Source organism: Benincasa hispida, chromosome 7 (assembly GCF_009727055.1).
Source record: "Benincasa hispida cultivar B227 chromosome 7, ASM972705v1, whole genome shotgun sequence".
Classification (NCBI taxonomy): Eukaryota; Viridiplantae; Streptophyta; class Magnoliopsida; order Cucurbitales; family Cucurbitaceae; genus Benincasa; species Benincasa hispida.
In genome coordinates this window covers 7,000,602-7,017,497 of record NC_052355.1, presented here as the reverse complement: position 1 = coordinate 7,017,497, position 16,896 = coordinate 7,000,602, and the positions used below count along the sequence as shown (strand labels likewise).

Sequence of the window (16,896 nt, the reverse complement as noted above, 5' to 3'; positions counted from 1 at the left end):
TCTCAAGAAAAATCAAATATTATATATATTTTTTACCAACAACCATTTTAATCTTCAATCCCTAACCCATCTTTAGTAAGGTTTCGATTCGTTTTGTTTCTTAAAGAAAATTAAAAGAAACAAAATTTTGTTTAAGCTAATTTACATTCATATAAATGAAACAAATTAAATCAATGTAGAATTGGAAAAGAACATATTATTCTTCTGAGTAGAAAGAAACCAAGAAAAATATAGTACTTATCTTAGCAATCATATTTGTCTGCACGAGGTTTTGAAAGAAACTTGTTTCGTGGAATTTGAACTTTTCAATTTATATTAATTTTAGTATAATGAGTATAATATCTAATACATAATATTGTGATGCTTTCAAAATAAACTTTAACATTTAAGTTAGTTGATGGCTTGTTGATCTTCTTGGATGATCGACCTTTGGGCTTGTTGATCTTCTTCGATGATCGGCTTTTGGGCTTATTGATTTTCTTGGATGATCGACCTTTGGGCTTGTTGATCTTCTTGGAAGATTAGTGTTTGTACGTAGCTTTTGGAGAAATGTATTTCGTGAAGTTGAACTTGCGTTGATGTAAATTTGATGCGGATGTGGTCCGATCTCTAGTACTTGATTATCTAATTCTCTCTTAGTTGAATGTGTATGCTTGGCTTATGGAAGTGGAGACTTGGAATAAACTTTGAGTGAAAATTTTTTCAAAAGCAAAATTTAAAATATTGATTGAATTAAAATCTTGTACTATTTTAAATTTATCCAAACATGAGATGATTTCAAATTGATTATGATTTGAAATCATCCCAAATTGTTGCATTCCAAACAAGGGGGTAAAGGACCACAAAAACCTTTCATTCAAGTAGCATCCATCAAACTTCTCAACAAAAGAAAATTATTTTTGTTATGACTATATATACACACACACGTTTCTAAGCATTTTTGTTAATCTTTGTTTGGAGGGGTTTTGGTTAAATCAACATATCTCTATTTGGAGGGATAGTGAAAATTTTTAAATAAACATTATTTAAAATGGTATATCACAAAGACATTATTCAAATATTGTAGTATGATTTCGATAATATACGATATATATCTTTTTCATATAGATCAACTATATATTTCTAAATTGAATATACGATACATAATAGTTATGTCTATATGTAAATTGAATATACGATACAAAACAAGACTCTACCGAAACAAAGCCGAAACAAAAGCAAACACCATCCACTTGGGAGAAAAACAAAGTAAAGGAAACAAAACTCCACAACCTGGGGCCAACTGCAAAACAAAGAACAACGACAAGAACAAAAAGAGGAAAACATCCGTAAATGCATTAAATAAGACCAAGAAGATCAACTCGCCAGGAGGCAGTACGAGCACGAACCGTAGAGACCATAATGTGAAATAGAGCAAACATCGTTCTCGGACTACCCCCATGAAGCCGCCGATTACACCCCTGCCAAATGTAGTAGATGGAAGCACACTAGAAGACACGGAATAGCTTACTATGCACCCCCTTACCCGATCCCACTCGACACACCCAAGACAACTCAACATCCCAACCCGCCACCCGATGAGATGAACCCAACTGACGCAACACACCTAACCACACCTCTCTCCCAAATCCACACTCAAAAAATAAATGATCCCGCGACTCCACACCTCATCCACACAGAAGACACCCCTCTGACAACACATCCCAACTTCTCAACCAATCTCGTGTATCCAACCTGTCCCTCATAGCTAACCACGCACAGAAGGAGTGGCGCGGAATACCACCCCCAGACCACAAAAGCCCTGCCCAAGACACCCTAGGACGATGAGGGCGCAAACTTTCTCACGCACTAGCAATAAAAACCGACCACTAGCACCTGACACCCAAACCCAATAATCTTTCTCCCTCACCCTAGGACCCATTGCCTGAATAAGACCCCAGATCTCAAGCAACTTTCATGACACTGTGGGCCACCTCCAACCTCCTTCACCATCCATAAACTCCGACAACGCACCTCCATACTACTCGCTGCATCATAGATCACCATAGGCCCATATGAATCCATAATCGCACCCCTCGATAACCAAGAATCCCACCAAACAAAACATGACCTTCCATCATTGCCAAGTCCCTAGCAACGATGCCAAAAACTTGTTGGATTATAAAAGGAACGGGTGATGGGGTTATTGCACGCAATCAAGCGTTGGACATGCTTAAGCTATGAGTTTATGCCTATGCATCGGAGGTCATGCGTTGGAATGAAAATGCGTTAATCTAGTATGCAATGACCATGCGTTCCTATCACAGGTTTTCTTGCCTTCTCACCAAGTATAACGAAAACGCAATCTCAGGTAATCCGAAGTCGAATACAGGGACTTGTCACTCAATACTGCTTGTGAAGTAATGCATTTGAGGCGATGAATAAAAGTAAAAAGAAGTTTAATAGATATACACACTACTACTCCTAACTAAATAGATAGAGCAATAGGAGACTTGCAATGAGAATTGGTAGATACACAACAACCGTTAACGCATAGTAATGTTTATTATCTTAAATCGCTCAAGTAATCCCAGCTCATCGCACTAACGCATCGCACACCTCTCGATGGTCAGCCACATGACTATATCTCTATAGTGCATGGTTGCGTCGAGCATAAGATTGTGCCTATCTCTAGGGACAATACATACTTTGCTTTAGTGCGTTCCATCTCTTACCTTCTCAGGCATTTAGACACGGCTAATTAACTTATAGACAAGCATTGCAACAACCCATAAACAAGCGTTGCTACAGCCTTTCACCAAGCAAAGAGGATTAACTCATTATACTTGCACAACGCACACCTCTCGGTAGGTTGCTACATGCGTCCTATCTCTAGGCTACACGATTAAGTATGCGATCACCTTTGATAAATAAACGATCAAGGTAAATGACGATAAAGATAAAGATGATGAAGAAGATGGCATTGAAGGAATCAAGATATGCATTGATTACAAAATGTCTTAATATCTTAAGCTAAAATGTAATACAATACAGAGGTTAGAGGAGAAGTGAAAGACTCTGCGTCAAGGCTGCCGATGATGCCATGGATGAATGGTTGAGATATCTCTCTCGAGCTCTATCTCCGACGAAAGCTCCAGTCGTCACTCGATCTAGTTGGTGGAGATGAAGAATTCTCACTGAAAATCTTGCTCATGCTCTCATCTGTGATCGCAAACCTCTGCCTTGAGGCAGAAGTTCGAATGCTTTGAAATGAAGGTCCAAGGGGCTATTATAGAGTTTAAACATCGATAGCTATCATGATTGCGTTATGTCTCACTGCTGCCTTTGTCACGGTATGGGTAAATGTCACATCGTCTTATCTTGTTGATACTCTTAAGGTATGTGTTCGAGCTTGATTCAGCTGAAGTATCGATACATTCTACCCATCTTGCGATCGCTCTTCTATTATAGTTGTCACTCTGTGGCCGCAATTTCCAATTGATCACTGCATTCGCTTGATCACCACAACTTCCATTCGTCTATGCGATAGCTCGGTTTTCAGCGCATGCGTTTGTCTTTGCGGTCGCCTGGCTTCAGCGCATGCGTTTGTCTGCTTATTTCCAACGCATGCGTTTGATTCCTACGATAGCTACAAAATAGACACTTTGGCACAGAGTAACGCATAATATTGGGTCAATGAGGATTTAGGTGCTAATCGACGCAAAACTCAATTTTTCACAAATTATAAGTATTATCACCGCGTTTTCTACTTGTTAACTCTCATAATTATAAATAAAAGGCTTATAATGACTGATATTTCTGCCAATTATCAATCACCCACCATCAAATGAACCAGATGTTTGAATCTCTCCCTACAACGCAAGAGAACCCTCAAGCACCAAGACCTCCCAACCTCACATGAAACAACCCACAAAGACCGCCCACACAAAAACTAAGACCATAAAGGAAACATCTTGTTTTTTATTTCTAGTTTTTAAAAACTAAGCCTATTTACTCCTAATTTCTTACAATGATTTGCATCTAGGGTTGGCAAAAATCCCAGAGCAGGAAATCCCCAGTTTGACTAGGGATGGGAGTCAAACCGGGGATTCTAACCAGGTCTCGATTGAAGACAGGACAGGACGGGGAAGGTATCTCCGTCCCATCCTCGACAATTTTTTTTAATATACATATATATAATTTTGCAAATAAATATATATACCCTAAAACTATTTTATTTACAAATATGTATATAATTATATATAATTAATATATGTTTTTAAAAAAAAAAAGAACGAGGATGGGTCCCAGGGACACATTTCCCTCGACAAGGAATCCCCGTCCCTGTCTCTGCCTTCAATTGGTGGGGACGGGGGCAGGGATATGGGGAAATATCTCCACGGGGTTGGGGATGAGAAATCCCCCCATCCCACCTCGTTCTTGTTGCCAACCCTATTTGCATCTTTCTTAAGTTCAATGGTTAAATTCTTAATCAAATTCCAAAAACAAAAACAAAATTTAAAAGCTACTTTTTTTTAGTTTTCAAAATTTGGCTTAATTTTTTTAAACCATTTGTAAAAAGTACATAACAAAGAAGAAATTTAAAGGTGATAGTGTCAATAGACTTAATTTTCAAAAAAAAAAAAAATTAAAAATTAAATAGTTACCGAACGAAGTTTTTTTTTTTTTTTTGAACATTTTTAAAATAAGGTGGTCGTGGATTAAACTATATACTTAAATATTCCTTTTGAAACGCTCATATAATTGTGCTGGGCCAAGAAGAGAAACTTGAGCATGAAATAAACCAAATCAAATACATTCAAGATAGGAAAAAGATAATGATACAACCTATTCCTTAAACAATAGTGAGGAAATTCTTAAAGCTACAAAGATTACAGATATTATATTAAACTTCAGCACGTTTATTTACTTCGTGACAACTGTGTTTGTCGCTCGATACGAACGATCGGGTGCAAGTGGTTTTTTCTTTTCCTCCTTTCCTCTCTTTTTATGAAGATGTGGGGAAGAAACAAACAATCAGATATGGCCAAGGTTAATATAGAGGCTGAGGCTGCACTTTTCTCTTAATCCTATATGAGAATGAAGGATGAAAGGTTAGGAGATGCTATATCTGAAGGTAATACAAACAATAATACTCCTTTCATTTAATAATTCAACTGTGAATCAATTAATTTCAACTTATTCATTACTTTCAATGCCCCACATTATAATCAATGTCTGCATCTTTTTTTGGACAGTATTTCCAATAAAAAAAAAAAAAATCTAAAAAAGAGTCCTCAATGTAAACAATGATAACATCCTAAATTTGAAGCTAGAGATTAAGGTGGACCAAAAGGCTCCTCCTAACTCAATTATTGCCAATTCCCTCAAACACAGTGGACTTTATCCACTGCTTCCCAGTTTTCCATAATAAAATCAAACTCTATATTGAAAGACCATTACCTGAAACCTAACAGAGCACATATGTTGATACAATATGGGACTCGATAGACGTAGAGTGACACCTCATAGTTTACTCTATTAGCATACTACTTAGGAGACTTTAGCTGCTATCACTTATTCAAGGGAAGAATGAGCCAATCAAGAAAGCCCTAAACAAAGTGATTGCCTTACTCAGCCCAATAAGATCACAGGTAAATGTGATGTCACACTTGATTTCTTTCTTAATAAAGCAACCACTTTCATTGAGAAAAAATGAGATAAAACAAAAGGGCATATAGAAAAAACAAGCCCACAAAAAGGAGACCAATCAAGCAAAATAGTGCTTATAGAATAGTTATAAAAAACTACAAAAGAAACTTCGAATTCAAAGTCCAAAGAGAAACAAGAAACCTAATAAGGGCCCAAAAGTCACTAGGCTCCTTATTCAACCTTCTAAACACTCTATTGTCCCTTTCATCCCAAAGATTTCAGGTGATAGCACAAAACCCCGCCAACCATAAGAAAAGGCCCTTCTCATGAAAAGAGAGGAACTCCCCAGCCATATCACTGACATCCCTTTGACTGACATATGCAAAGTCAAAAGTATGGAAGAACAAATTCCATACCGAGAGCGCAAATTCATCTGTCTAAAGGATGTGATCTAGGTCTTCCTTCACCTTCCACATAGAATACAACAAAATGGACCCCATAACAATGACATCCTCCTCAAGAGCCAATTGAAGGTGAACACAAGTGCATTTAAAAAAAGAATATCACTTGCTTGGGAATCTTGATCCTCCAAAGCGCAGAAAAAAATATACTCACTAGAAGGAGAAGGGTCCAACAGATAATGAAAAAAGGAGTTACAAGATAAACCCTCCAAAGGATTGGGAATCCAAATATGGGCATCCCTTCTTCCACGCCTAAAGCTAAACTCTCCTGATAACGACAACAAAGAAATGGCGTCAGTCGCTTCCCTTTTAGTGAAAGAGCAACTGAATCCGAAAAAAAAAAAAATGACACCAAGTTCCCCAACCAAGATAAAGAATAGACACAAGATGACTTTTAAAGGAGGAAAGATGATAAAGACGGTTGATGTTAATACTCTTAGATCTAGAATGCTAATCATGGATTTAATGGAAAAGGTAATACAGGCATTTCTAGGGTAACAGCCACCTAGGTCAAACTACAATCATTCCTACAAGGAATAAAATATACAACCCTATTATGACTCCTAGGTTATACGGAGTTCTATATTTTGTTCAAATTTTAGCAATAGTCCGTTCACTTTTCCACTTTTAAGCATTTCTATTTTGACACACATTTTCCCAGCAATTCTATTTTGGTGCATATATTAATACTACTTTTACTTTAGTGCATATTTATTTTTAAACAAATCAAATTCAATCCTCAATCATTCATGTGATGTCACATGACATAATCAAATTTCATAACTATGATGCATAACTGATGTTGGAAACTCAATTGTTCTGAAAATACAAAATTTACAACGATAAAAATGATATTGACAGTGCCTCAGAAAAAAAAAAAAAAAAGGATATTGACAAGGACCATATTTGTATTTCATTTTATTATTATTATTTTTGTTTGAATTCATTTGAAGGATAAAAACTAAGCCATTGGCATGTATAAGCAAACCCTCAAGGCTGCAAACCAACTAGGGAGGGGAAAACACATTCGCATGGTTCAAAATCCCATAAACATTAATTTCTTAAACACAATCAAATAAACACTGAACTCTCTTATGCATGCTTCTCAGGTTTACTAATCCAATGAAGTCAATGCCATCCTTTTTTGCAAGAGATCACCAGTGCTGAATCTCCTTGGAGCTGATAACTAAAGAAATACATTAGCTTTTGATGAGAGTGTGTTGAACCATAATCAAACTATAAGGGCCTAGATCAGATTTGAAGAATAATCTGGACAGACTTTCTTCATCCATGTTAGAATATGCGACTCTTCTATCTCCTTCCATTGAGTCAACTATAATGCTAACTTTAGTTTTAGGAGGATTATTAGTGACAGAGAGATGATGGTGGCGTCTGAAGAATAGAATTACTGTCTTCCAGATAGGATGATGATAGGAATGGTATTAGAGGGGTAATAGGGGTATATTAGAAGTTGGTTATAAATAGGGAGGTAGGGAATGGAGAAGACAATCAATATTTGGTATATGAATTAGGGCTTGAGAGTTATTTCAAGATTGAGAGGGTCTAAGTACCTCAAATACTTGGATTATCTTATATTTTTGTTATAGTTCATCTTTCAATATATCCGGGTTCTAAGTTCTATCAGACGACCGAGTCTAGGATCTTGACTTATCTAGTTCCCATTCTTTATTTTCTTGACATGTCTGCTCATGAAAATTGCTTGAAAAGGTAGGTATACATGGCAAGTAACCAGTGAAGGATCGATCACTACAATCTAATTTGGAGGGTGTTTGTTACATTCACGAGCTTCCATCCTCAACGTCCTACGGGAAGATGGCCCCTGGCATCAACATCTCCTGATAATGATTCCTTGTTCACGTGCTTCCATCCTCAACGTCCTATGGGAAGATGGCCCCTGGCATCAACATCTCCTGATAATGATTCCTTGATTTTCCCACAAAATCGTGCACAATCCTTTCTAGAAAACAGGGAGAGTTGTGCTTTATTTTAAGCCTATTGGTCAATTACATTGACTAATGAGGATGCATATGCATTTCAAAGTGCCACCGGGTGGTACATGCTTTTTTCCCAACTGCGGCTGCATGTGTAACAAGGATCCTGAATCCATATGACATCTGTTTGTCTCATATCCCCAATCCTCATAAATTTTGGTTTTCAATCCAAGAATCTTTCAGTTGGCAAGCTGCAGCCAGCAGTTCCTATCAATCCAAGAGATCTTGTTATTGCCACATCGGTCACCAATTTAAGAAAGAGAAAGAAACTCTGTCTCCACATTATTTGTCTTCTTTAGGAATTCTTTTGTTCGAAAGAAACATTAGCATCTTTGACGAGATGAAGGATACTTTTGAATCCTTTTTGGACTCGATTCTCACTTTAGCATAATATACGTTAAAATCTAATCTTCCTTTTCCCATGGTGGCCACCGTTAGGATATCTCCTAACAAGAGAACACAAGAACACAAAGAACAAACAAGAAAACTAAAAGATAAAATTATATTGCAATATCAATTAAGAAATTACAATATACCTCAGCACATTCTAGAAGGCTGAGAATCCTCTCCGGAACTCCCAATTAGGAAATCACCACAAAATTCTCCAGACCTTTCTCCAACCCTCCTATTTATAGCAATATTCAATAACTAACTTCCTATCTAATTACTCACATACCCCTTACTAATACCATACTATCTAGGTACCTTAGAGTCACCTACTTAGGATTTAATATCCTACGAGTTTCCTTGACACCCAAATGTCGTAGGTTCACTCGGGTTGTCCCGTGAGATTAGTCGAGGTGGGCGTAAGCTAGCCCGGATACTCACGGATATAAAAAAGTTTTTTAAAAAATTAATCTTCCTTTTCCAAACTATAGTCTTAACACTCTTTTGGTCAGATGGAAGGTCCTTTTGAAATCCATAGGGCTTGGGGAATCTCCTAATCTCTTTTGTAATTTCATTCGTCAACAAAATTTCCAATGCCTTTGAAAGAGAAAAGGGTCCTGCTTTGAGCCTCAATTACTTTCAGGCATCTCTTTTCTTATTTAATAATTGGAAGTTTAGCTAGAAAGTGTGGGCTATCCACACACATATTAGCTAAGTGTTGGCTCACATTTTTTTCTCTCCCGTTGCATCTTGTGATCATCATCTCTCTCAGTGGAAATCTTTTTTTTTCTTCCAAAATTCTACGTAAAATAATAATAAAATTACTTAGAATGCTTGCTGAAAACAATTTAAACAATAGCCAACGGAAGAATCAATATTAGAAGTAGTACAACTTCCTAAAATGAAAAGATAAAATGAGTTTAATGATGAAAAACTACCTCATTTATTAAAAGAATGGGTAAATAGTGCAATTTCTTTATGAACTCACCAGTTATCTTGAGCCCATACACAACCTTCTGTATCAACCACGTGTAGGCTATATGCATGTCTTGATTTTGGAGACTGATTCTCAAAGCTAGTTCACGCATAATAGAGAAATTGGACAGCAATCAGCTTGAAGATACAATTATCATAATTTTGTTTTAAGGATCAAAATATACAACCCTAGAGAGTTTAGCTCATACTCCTCAGGATGCTTAGAAAAATAACCAAACTTAACATGTAATGTAGATGTTTAATATTAACCAGTAGTCTGGACAAACACAAATTCAGAGACATTGTAGAAGGATAGATTAATTGGGGAAAAAACATCAAAAACAACGATGCAAAGGTTTGAATACAGAACATCCTGAACCAACCTGCTCTGATATCATCTTTAATCACTAATTGACCCAAAAGGTTAAGCTCATTATAAAACCATAGAAAACATCTCTTCTTTTTCGTTTTGAAAGGTAGAAAACATCTCTTTTTATATATGAATTTGAATCAGTAGCATTAGTATGATGGTATGCAGTGTAATCACTTAAAAAGAATGCACAGAATGAATCAGAATACTTCTGTGTCAATGCCAATGGGAATTCAACTGAAGTTGCTAAGATAAAAAATTGACCATGGTATAAATGTGAAGACAAACCACATTGTCTATCAACTAATGAAATGGTTTTACTATTCATTCCACATACCTTTGATGAATAAGGTCTCCATGAATGACAACCAAAGATCCAGCTTTCACTTCAATAGGCACGAAATCTTTCTGTTCGTAAGCAGGAGAAGGTTTATCGAAGTACACTCCTTTGTCACCTCTAAGAAACCTTCTAACAAGTCCATCTAGAAACAAGATTCGACAAAAAATAAAATTAATCAGACATCAGGTAAGACATTTCTGCTATTTAAGAAGTGGCTTGCTAGGGGGATACTTTTATGTGATCCAGGAATAGCCCAAAGACAGCCGTTTGTTGTATTTGCATCTTCAAGTGCCAGCCATAGCCCCGTGCAAGTAGTTGGTTCAGTGTAAAGAAATGAGTTATCCTGGTGAGGCACTACTTCACCTCCAATACCTGGTTGCTGTCAGTGAGTTTTCCAAACGTTATTGTACCATTAACTTATAATAATAAACTAGTATTGATAAATTGTACTGCAATATAGGGAGAACCTTAAATATGTACATAGACTGAATGACTATCGGCCTCTTGTATCCCAAGGACAACAATAAACCTGAAACCTTCTCAGAGTCCGAGAAGCTTTTGAAAACTGGGTCAACCTCATGTAATGCTACAAAAGGGAAGGTTAAATTAGGAAAAAAGATCCCAATTTTGCATCACAAAAAACAAAGAAAAATGCAAAAATCAACTATAAAGTATGGTGATAGTTGCAACTATATACTTAAACTTTCAATGGTAAAACTTTAGCCCTCAAACTTATACCATTGTTAAAATTGGGTCCTCAAACTTACAATAGTTGTGAAAATTAGACTCTCAAATGATAAAAACTTATGTGAGAGTTCAATTTTTATCATTTGGGATTCTAATTTCTAAAACTATTGTAAGTTTAACGGTCTAATTTTAACACTTGTATAAGTTTGAGGCTCAATTTTCAGAATTAAAAGTTTGAGGGTATAATTACAACTACCATCATACATCAGAGGTGGTTTTTGCAATTTGCCCCTAGAAAAGGGCAGCATTTTGAGGTTTTTATAAGCTTCTAGGCATGGAAAAATCTATTTTGAAAGTCATAAAGACCAAGAGAAAGTAATAAAAGTTAGGAGTATCGTTAAACCGAAGTAAGCAAAGATGAAGTTGAAACCCATGCTAAAGAGACAGAAAAGACAGTTCAAAAGTTTCTACCGGGTCAACAGTCTGCTAAAATAGAAGAATACAAACCATGACCAACTTTGTTAACTGAGAGTTCCTTTGCTTGTTTCAAGTTTCCATCCTCTCGAAATGCTTTTTCTGCAAAACAGAAAAATAGAAAGGAAGATGAAAAGAAAAATAAAAAGGCTAATGAAAACTAAGTAGTAGACGACTCATGAACAACATATTTGAACACAGTCCTATCCATGACCAAATCATGTACACATTTCCTTTTTAAAAACTTTCAATTATCCTGAAATCTCACTGAAAGAGCTCCATCAATAACGAACCATGGCCAGCATCTACACCTAAATATGCCATGGATTACGTGTGTCGAACTCAACACATATTTCTTTTGCACACGAATGGATATACAAGTTTTGAATTGGCAACATAAAACTTCTCTTCTTTTTTACTAATTGCTTAGGAACTAAGTTCCCAGACACTCTGATACTAAAATAAAGGGAAGCTAATCTAATCCCTTTTTCAACGTTCCAAAACAAAGTCGATATGAAATGAAATTATCACAATGAAAACTTAGAAAGACGATAAAAGAAAACACAAAAGTAGAAATTGTGGATACCCTCAAAAAAGAAGGAAATATTCTCAGCGCTTTCGAAGAAGTAATCGTCGGTCAACTGCCGCTGTAGAGTAACAAAAACATGGAAAGAGTATACATCAATACAAACAGAGCATTAACGATAGTAGTTAGAAGTTGGAGCACAAATTTCGTCTTAATCAAAAACCTGATTTACAGAAGAGAAAACAGAGGAAGTGGAGCAGTCAAATCCCTCAAGCAACTGCTCCATTCTGTTTCTCATGGCATGAATTTCATCAGGAGTGGCAAATGATTCAATCACAAGATAACCTGCAAGAAAGGTAAACAAAGCAGGAGGAGAAGAAGTTGGATGAACAAATTATAGAAATTGGAAGTGCGATGATGATGAAAAAAGGGTTGAAACTTGAAACGTACCGTGAGAATCAAAGAAATGGAGTTGATCCGAATCGAGATTACGAACAATTCCCATGGCAGTCTTACTTCAATCGCTTCTATGGATTTTCTCAGATTGAAATGCCTAACAGAGTTTGCAGGTAATGATACAAATGGGAAGAACTCCACCCAGATATTCGTGTTCAAATTTAAAAGGAACGTATCTATAAAAAAAATACAAAAATCTTTTAAAGGAAATATCAATATCCGTTTTAACTTCAGAAATCGGATTAGGTCAAATTAAAAAATGATGGAACATTTGATTTAATGTTTTATAGTTATCCATAAATTAAAGATGGATGTGGTGAAAATAAAAGATGATCGTCTTCTATTTTGCATATGAGAATATTATTAGATTTTTCATAGTAATAAATTATTTCTGTATTTAATTTATAAAATTAATCACGACATCTATATAAAATTTCAATATAATTTTCTAAATTATAAATTTGATTTTTATATATTAATAAATTTAAATTAATTATTTTTAAAGAATATTAAATAAATTTATTTTAATGATATATAAAATAAATTTATGTATCAAAAGTTGGGAGAGCGTGGACATCAAGAAAACTCACAGGGTATCATCTGCCAGCCTAATCATCCTATTCGCTCCAACAGACAGGCATGGTTCTGTAGTCAAAGCAACTTCGTCACTTTCGTGTACCCATTGGACAACAGCCTTTTTGGGGGGTTCCTTAGGGACTGATCCACTGTGCATAGATTGACTGAACGCAGAAAGCCTTCCACTGGCAGGCGATCGTGTTTTTCACAGGATTTCTCGTTACTCATGTCAGCATTCTCACTTATGATATCTCAAGGTGTTGCACCAAAAACCTTCCCTGATTGATAGAACGTCCCGCTACTGACACTTGAAAAAGTTGCTTTCAAGGTCTCATCGCTTCGGTGAATCACTTGAGCCCCGATACATTTTTGGTGCCATGGAGCTAGACCAGTGAGCTATTACGCTTTCTTCAAAGGATGGCTGCTTCCAAGCCCACCTCCTGGTTGTCATCGCTCGATCACTTCCTTTTCCACTAAGTGATTGCTTAGGGACCTTAGCGTACGATCTGGGCTGTTTCCCTCTCGACTTTGGATCTTAGCACCCCAAAAGTCTATCTGTACAAACAATCTAGGCCTGTATTCGGAGTTTTCCTGATGTTGGTAAGGCGAAATGGAGCCACCCTAGCCCATTGAGTGCTCTACCTCGGGCCATCGACATCATACGCTCTACTGAAATAGATTTCGCGAAAAACTAGCTATATCCGATCTCGATTGGCCTTTCACTCTTAGCCACATGTCATCCTTATATTTTGCCACATACATGGGTTCGGTTCTCCAAGGTCTGTTAGAGCTCTCTTCAACCTGCTCATGGCTAGATCGATTGGTTTCGGGTCAAATAGGAAGAACTTCAGATCCCACTATGGAAAGCGCCTATAAATAATGCATGGGAATAGCTTATTCTCATGCATAAAGCTTCAAAACTTATACCACACAATGGATGTCTTGTCACTCTTATTCTGATCCTATTTCTCTCAATCCAAATGCCTCCTATGGGTTTAAACACAACCACAAAATTATAAAAAGAGGCTGCTTAATTTTTTATTTTAGGTAAAAAATGCAACTCAACTTTCAAAACACATATGATTCATCCCATGAGAAACTAGAAAAAAAAAATATAAATGAACTTTTAAAAGGCGTAATCCTTGTGGAGGTCCACTTTAAGTAAAACCCCAAAATGAAAATCCCAGTTTACAAATTATATATCCTTCCTTATATATATATATTTGAAAAATTATTTCAAATGATAAAACTACTAAAAATATTTACAAAAAAGATAAAATTTTAAAATCTATAATGATAGATACTTTCCTATCAGGGTCTATCAATATCCCTGATAGACTTCTATCAATGTCTACAAGCGTCTATCATGGATAGTTTGGTTCATTTTTTTCATATTTGAAAACAGTTGTATATACTTTAGTAATTAGCTATGCTAGCTCAAGGGAAGTGTAAGAGAAGTTTTCTTTTTCTTCTTTTTCTTCTTTATTTTCTATTATGTTGTGTTATGTTTAAAGTTATGCTTTTTCTGTTTTTATTATGTTATGTTATGTTAGTCTAATGCTTAATTTTTTTATTTTTGTAACTACTTCGTTTTATAATAACCAATTTACAATTATTGTATATGCAAATATTTTATGTTCTTTAATTTTGTAAATAATTTCCAATATTTGATTCTATAAAAAAAAAAATCCAACATATGATATTATTTTGTAATTATTTTTTCATTTTTTTTTAAATTTATGCTCTTGCATCAACATTTACACTGATATTTTACAATATACATATAAATGTTATCTTATTTTATAGAAATGATGATTAAAAATGGTCAATTACAGACTAATTCAGCCATAATCAAAGATTCATTAACTAATTATAAGATTTTTCATCAATTTGTCTAAAATTTTTCGAAATTTCCATCGATATTTTCATAAAATCAGGATCTCAATATTTCCATCGATATCGATGTTTCAAACATTGCTACTAATATTAATTGTATATAATAGAATAAATATATTTTTTCCCTTAATTCATCACATTGATTTGAACGTTTCAAATTATTCTTTCAATACATTGATCCTTGTTGGTCTGTTATGAGCTAGCAAGTGGACCTTATGAACTTACAAATTATAAACTTTAGTGATATGAGATAATTAATTAAATTCTTTAATTAATTAACCTTCATTCATTAACTATGGGGCAACCCACTATAGACTCGTAGTTGCACTCTTATGCACTGTAGGACAAGTTGTGTCTATGGATATAATCATTACATGTAAGTCGATTCTTTACGAGTTGTTCATAATTACAACTGGGTCAAATCTCCGTTTTATCCCTATAATTACCCTTTATGTCCTTAATTACTACTGATCTTCTAATGAACAATTTGTTTATGGTCCAACAATAAACCAAGTCCCTCTCAGACTAATGAGAGGATAAGACCTTTTGTTCAAGTCTTGGAGTCAGCACTTAAGAGAACTACTCATCTACTTACCTGTTGGATGCGATGCGGTTAACATATACTGCACTGGAATATCTATGCGTTAAACTAATTATGCACCCAGTTATAGTAAATCATGCACTGGTCACAAGTTTTCTTATAAATTACCAAGTATAATAACCTATAATTTTCTCGGTGTGAGCCGAGGTCGAACATGAGGATTTGCAATGTGAATGGTTGGAACGTACGTGCATGCAGTGAAAACTAAAATAACTATAAATAGAGAGTAAAAAGTCAGGCGATGAAAGAAACTATGCGACAACTATCTAAATAGGCAAAGAATTCTCCGAGTGTAATTCTGAGAAACTTATATAAACAGCAACTTTAACGTGTTGTAAGGAAATATATGGAGAAGCAGGACTTGGGAGAAGTCAATACCACATCCTTAAGTTTAGTTCTAAGGTTAATCCTAACTCGCATCATCTGTTCATCGCACACCTCTTGGCGGCCAGCCACATTTGTCATATCTCTATGACGCATGAATGATGATGCATTTAGTATAAGATTATTTCTATCTCTTAAAACACTTATTCTTTGCTTAGTAAAATCCAGAATTACTTACCCTCTCGGGTAGTTGGTTATAGCTACTTGACTCAATGAGTGATCATATGTAAGTATTTAAATATCCATACATTAAGCAAACAAGATTAACACTTAAAAACTTAATTTAGCTCATAGCATTAAGCTCCCCCCTTACCCCATTGAAAGTAGTTACTCACGATGACTAAAAAAAATGGTGGAAGTAAAGAGAGATGAGATCATGGAAGTATACATGTTGATATTGAAGGACTATGAGGTCTGATGCAGAAGTGGGGATCAGTCCTAAATTTCAATTTCATAGAGAATTAAAATTATAATGATCAATATCATGCATATTATAAAAGATAAATTGGCAGCATGCTAAAAAATAATATAGAAGGAAGTTAAGGTTCGTCTTTACTTACCCTTGAAGTCGTAAATCTTCATGAATTCCTCCCCAATTGGTCACGAACTCAACTTGGATCACGAATAAAACCACATCAATACCAAATATCTATTTGGTTGGACACCACCAACAATGAGACCTCCGTATTCTCCTTAGGGTGAAGTAAGAGCAAGAGTTGTGAGCTTTGCTCTTAACTTTGGTAGAGGGTGAGGGAGAAGAATTTTAGTAGAGACCTTCACACATACAGAGAGAGCGTCTGCGTGAACCACAAGGGAGAAGGAAGAAAAATGTTGCATAACTCCCTCTACCTCATCCCACAGTTCCTGAGAGAAATTAGGGGAGGGAAGTTATTTTTAATAACTCCCTCCCTTTTAATTCAAATTTAAATTTTAAAAAATTAATGTAAATAATAATACAATAACTAATTTATCATATATGTTATATCAAATATAACACATAACATATGGTTTATATTATATCAAATATAATATAACCTATAGTTTGTAATACTCTCAATAATCTATGGTATTTGATATAAATCAAATTTATATTAAGTACATTTATATGAATCCAATTCAT

General features: G+C 35.3%; 1 protein-coding gene across 2 annotated transcripts; it reads right to left on the bottom strand.

The window, feature by feature from the left end:
* Nucleotides 1-4,767: 4,767 nt before the first annotated feature.
* LOC120081638 (phytanoyl-CoA dioxygenase) lies at nucleotides 4,768-12,514 on the bottom strand. 2 transcript variants are annotated; one of them, XM_039036681.1, is made up of 9 exons: nucleotides 12,314-12,502; nucleotides 12,087-12,208; nucleotides 11,924-11,984; nucleotides 11,371-11,439; nucleotides 10,644-10,762; nucleotides 10,408-10,555; nucleotides 10,174-10,318; nucleotides 9,480-9,566; nucleotides 4,768-5,069 (listed from the first exon to the last, which is right to left on the bottom strand). In XM_039036681.1, exons 1-9 carry the CDS (start codon nucleotides 12,366-12,368, stop codon nucleotides 5,033-5,035), a joined length of 843 nt encoding a protein of 280 aa, XP_038892609.1. In that variant the 5' UTR covers nucleotides 12,369-12,502; the 3' UTR covers nucleotides 4,768-5,032. The 2 variants fall into 2 exon arrangements, with proteins under 2 accessions (XP_038892609.1, XP_038892610.1); XM_039036682.1 differs by lacking the exon at nucleotides 4,768-5,069 and adding an exon at nucleotides 7,039-8,311 and having other exon boundaries at nucleotides 12,314-12,514.
* Between the last annotated feature and the right edge of the window lie 4,382 nt (nucleotides 12,515-16,896).

What these genes read in the sequence shown, in the direction of transcription:
- LOC120081638 (XM_039036681.1), bottom strand. Translation starts at nt 12,368, where the DNA reads ATGGGAATTGTTCGTAATCTCGATTCGGATCAACTCCATTTCTTTGAT. An exon ending in AGTTAACAAAGTTGGTCATG is followed by an intron (nt 10,763 to 11,370) that starts GTTTGTATTCTT and finishes TCCCTTTTGTAG; the next exon opens with CATTACATGAGGTTGACCCA. An exon ending in AGTCTATGTACATATTTAAG is followed by an intron (nt 10,556 to 10,643) that starts GTTCTCCCTATA and finishes ACTCACTGACAG; the next exon opens with CAACCAGGTATTGGAGGTGA.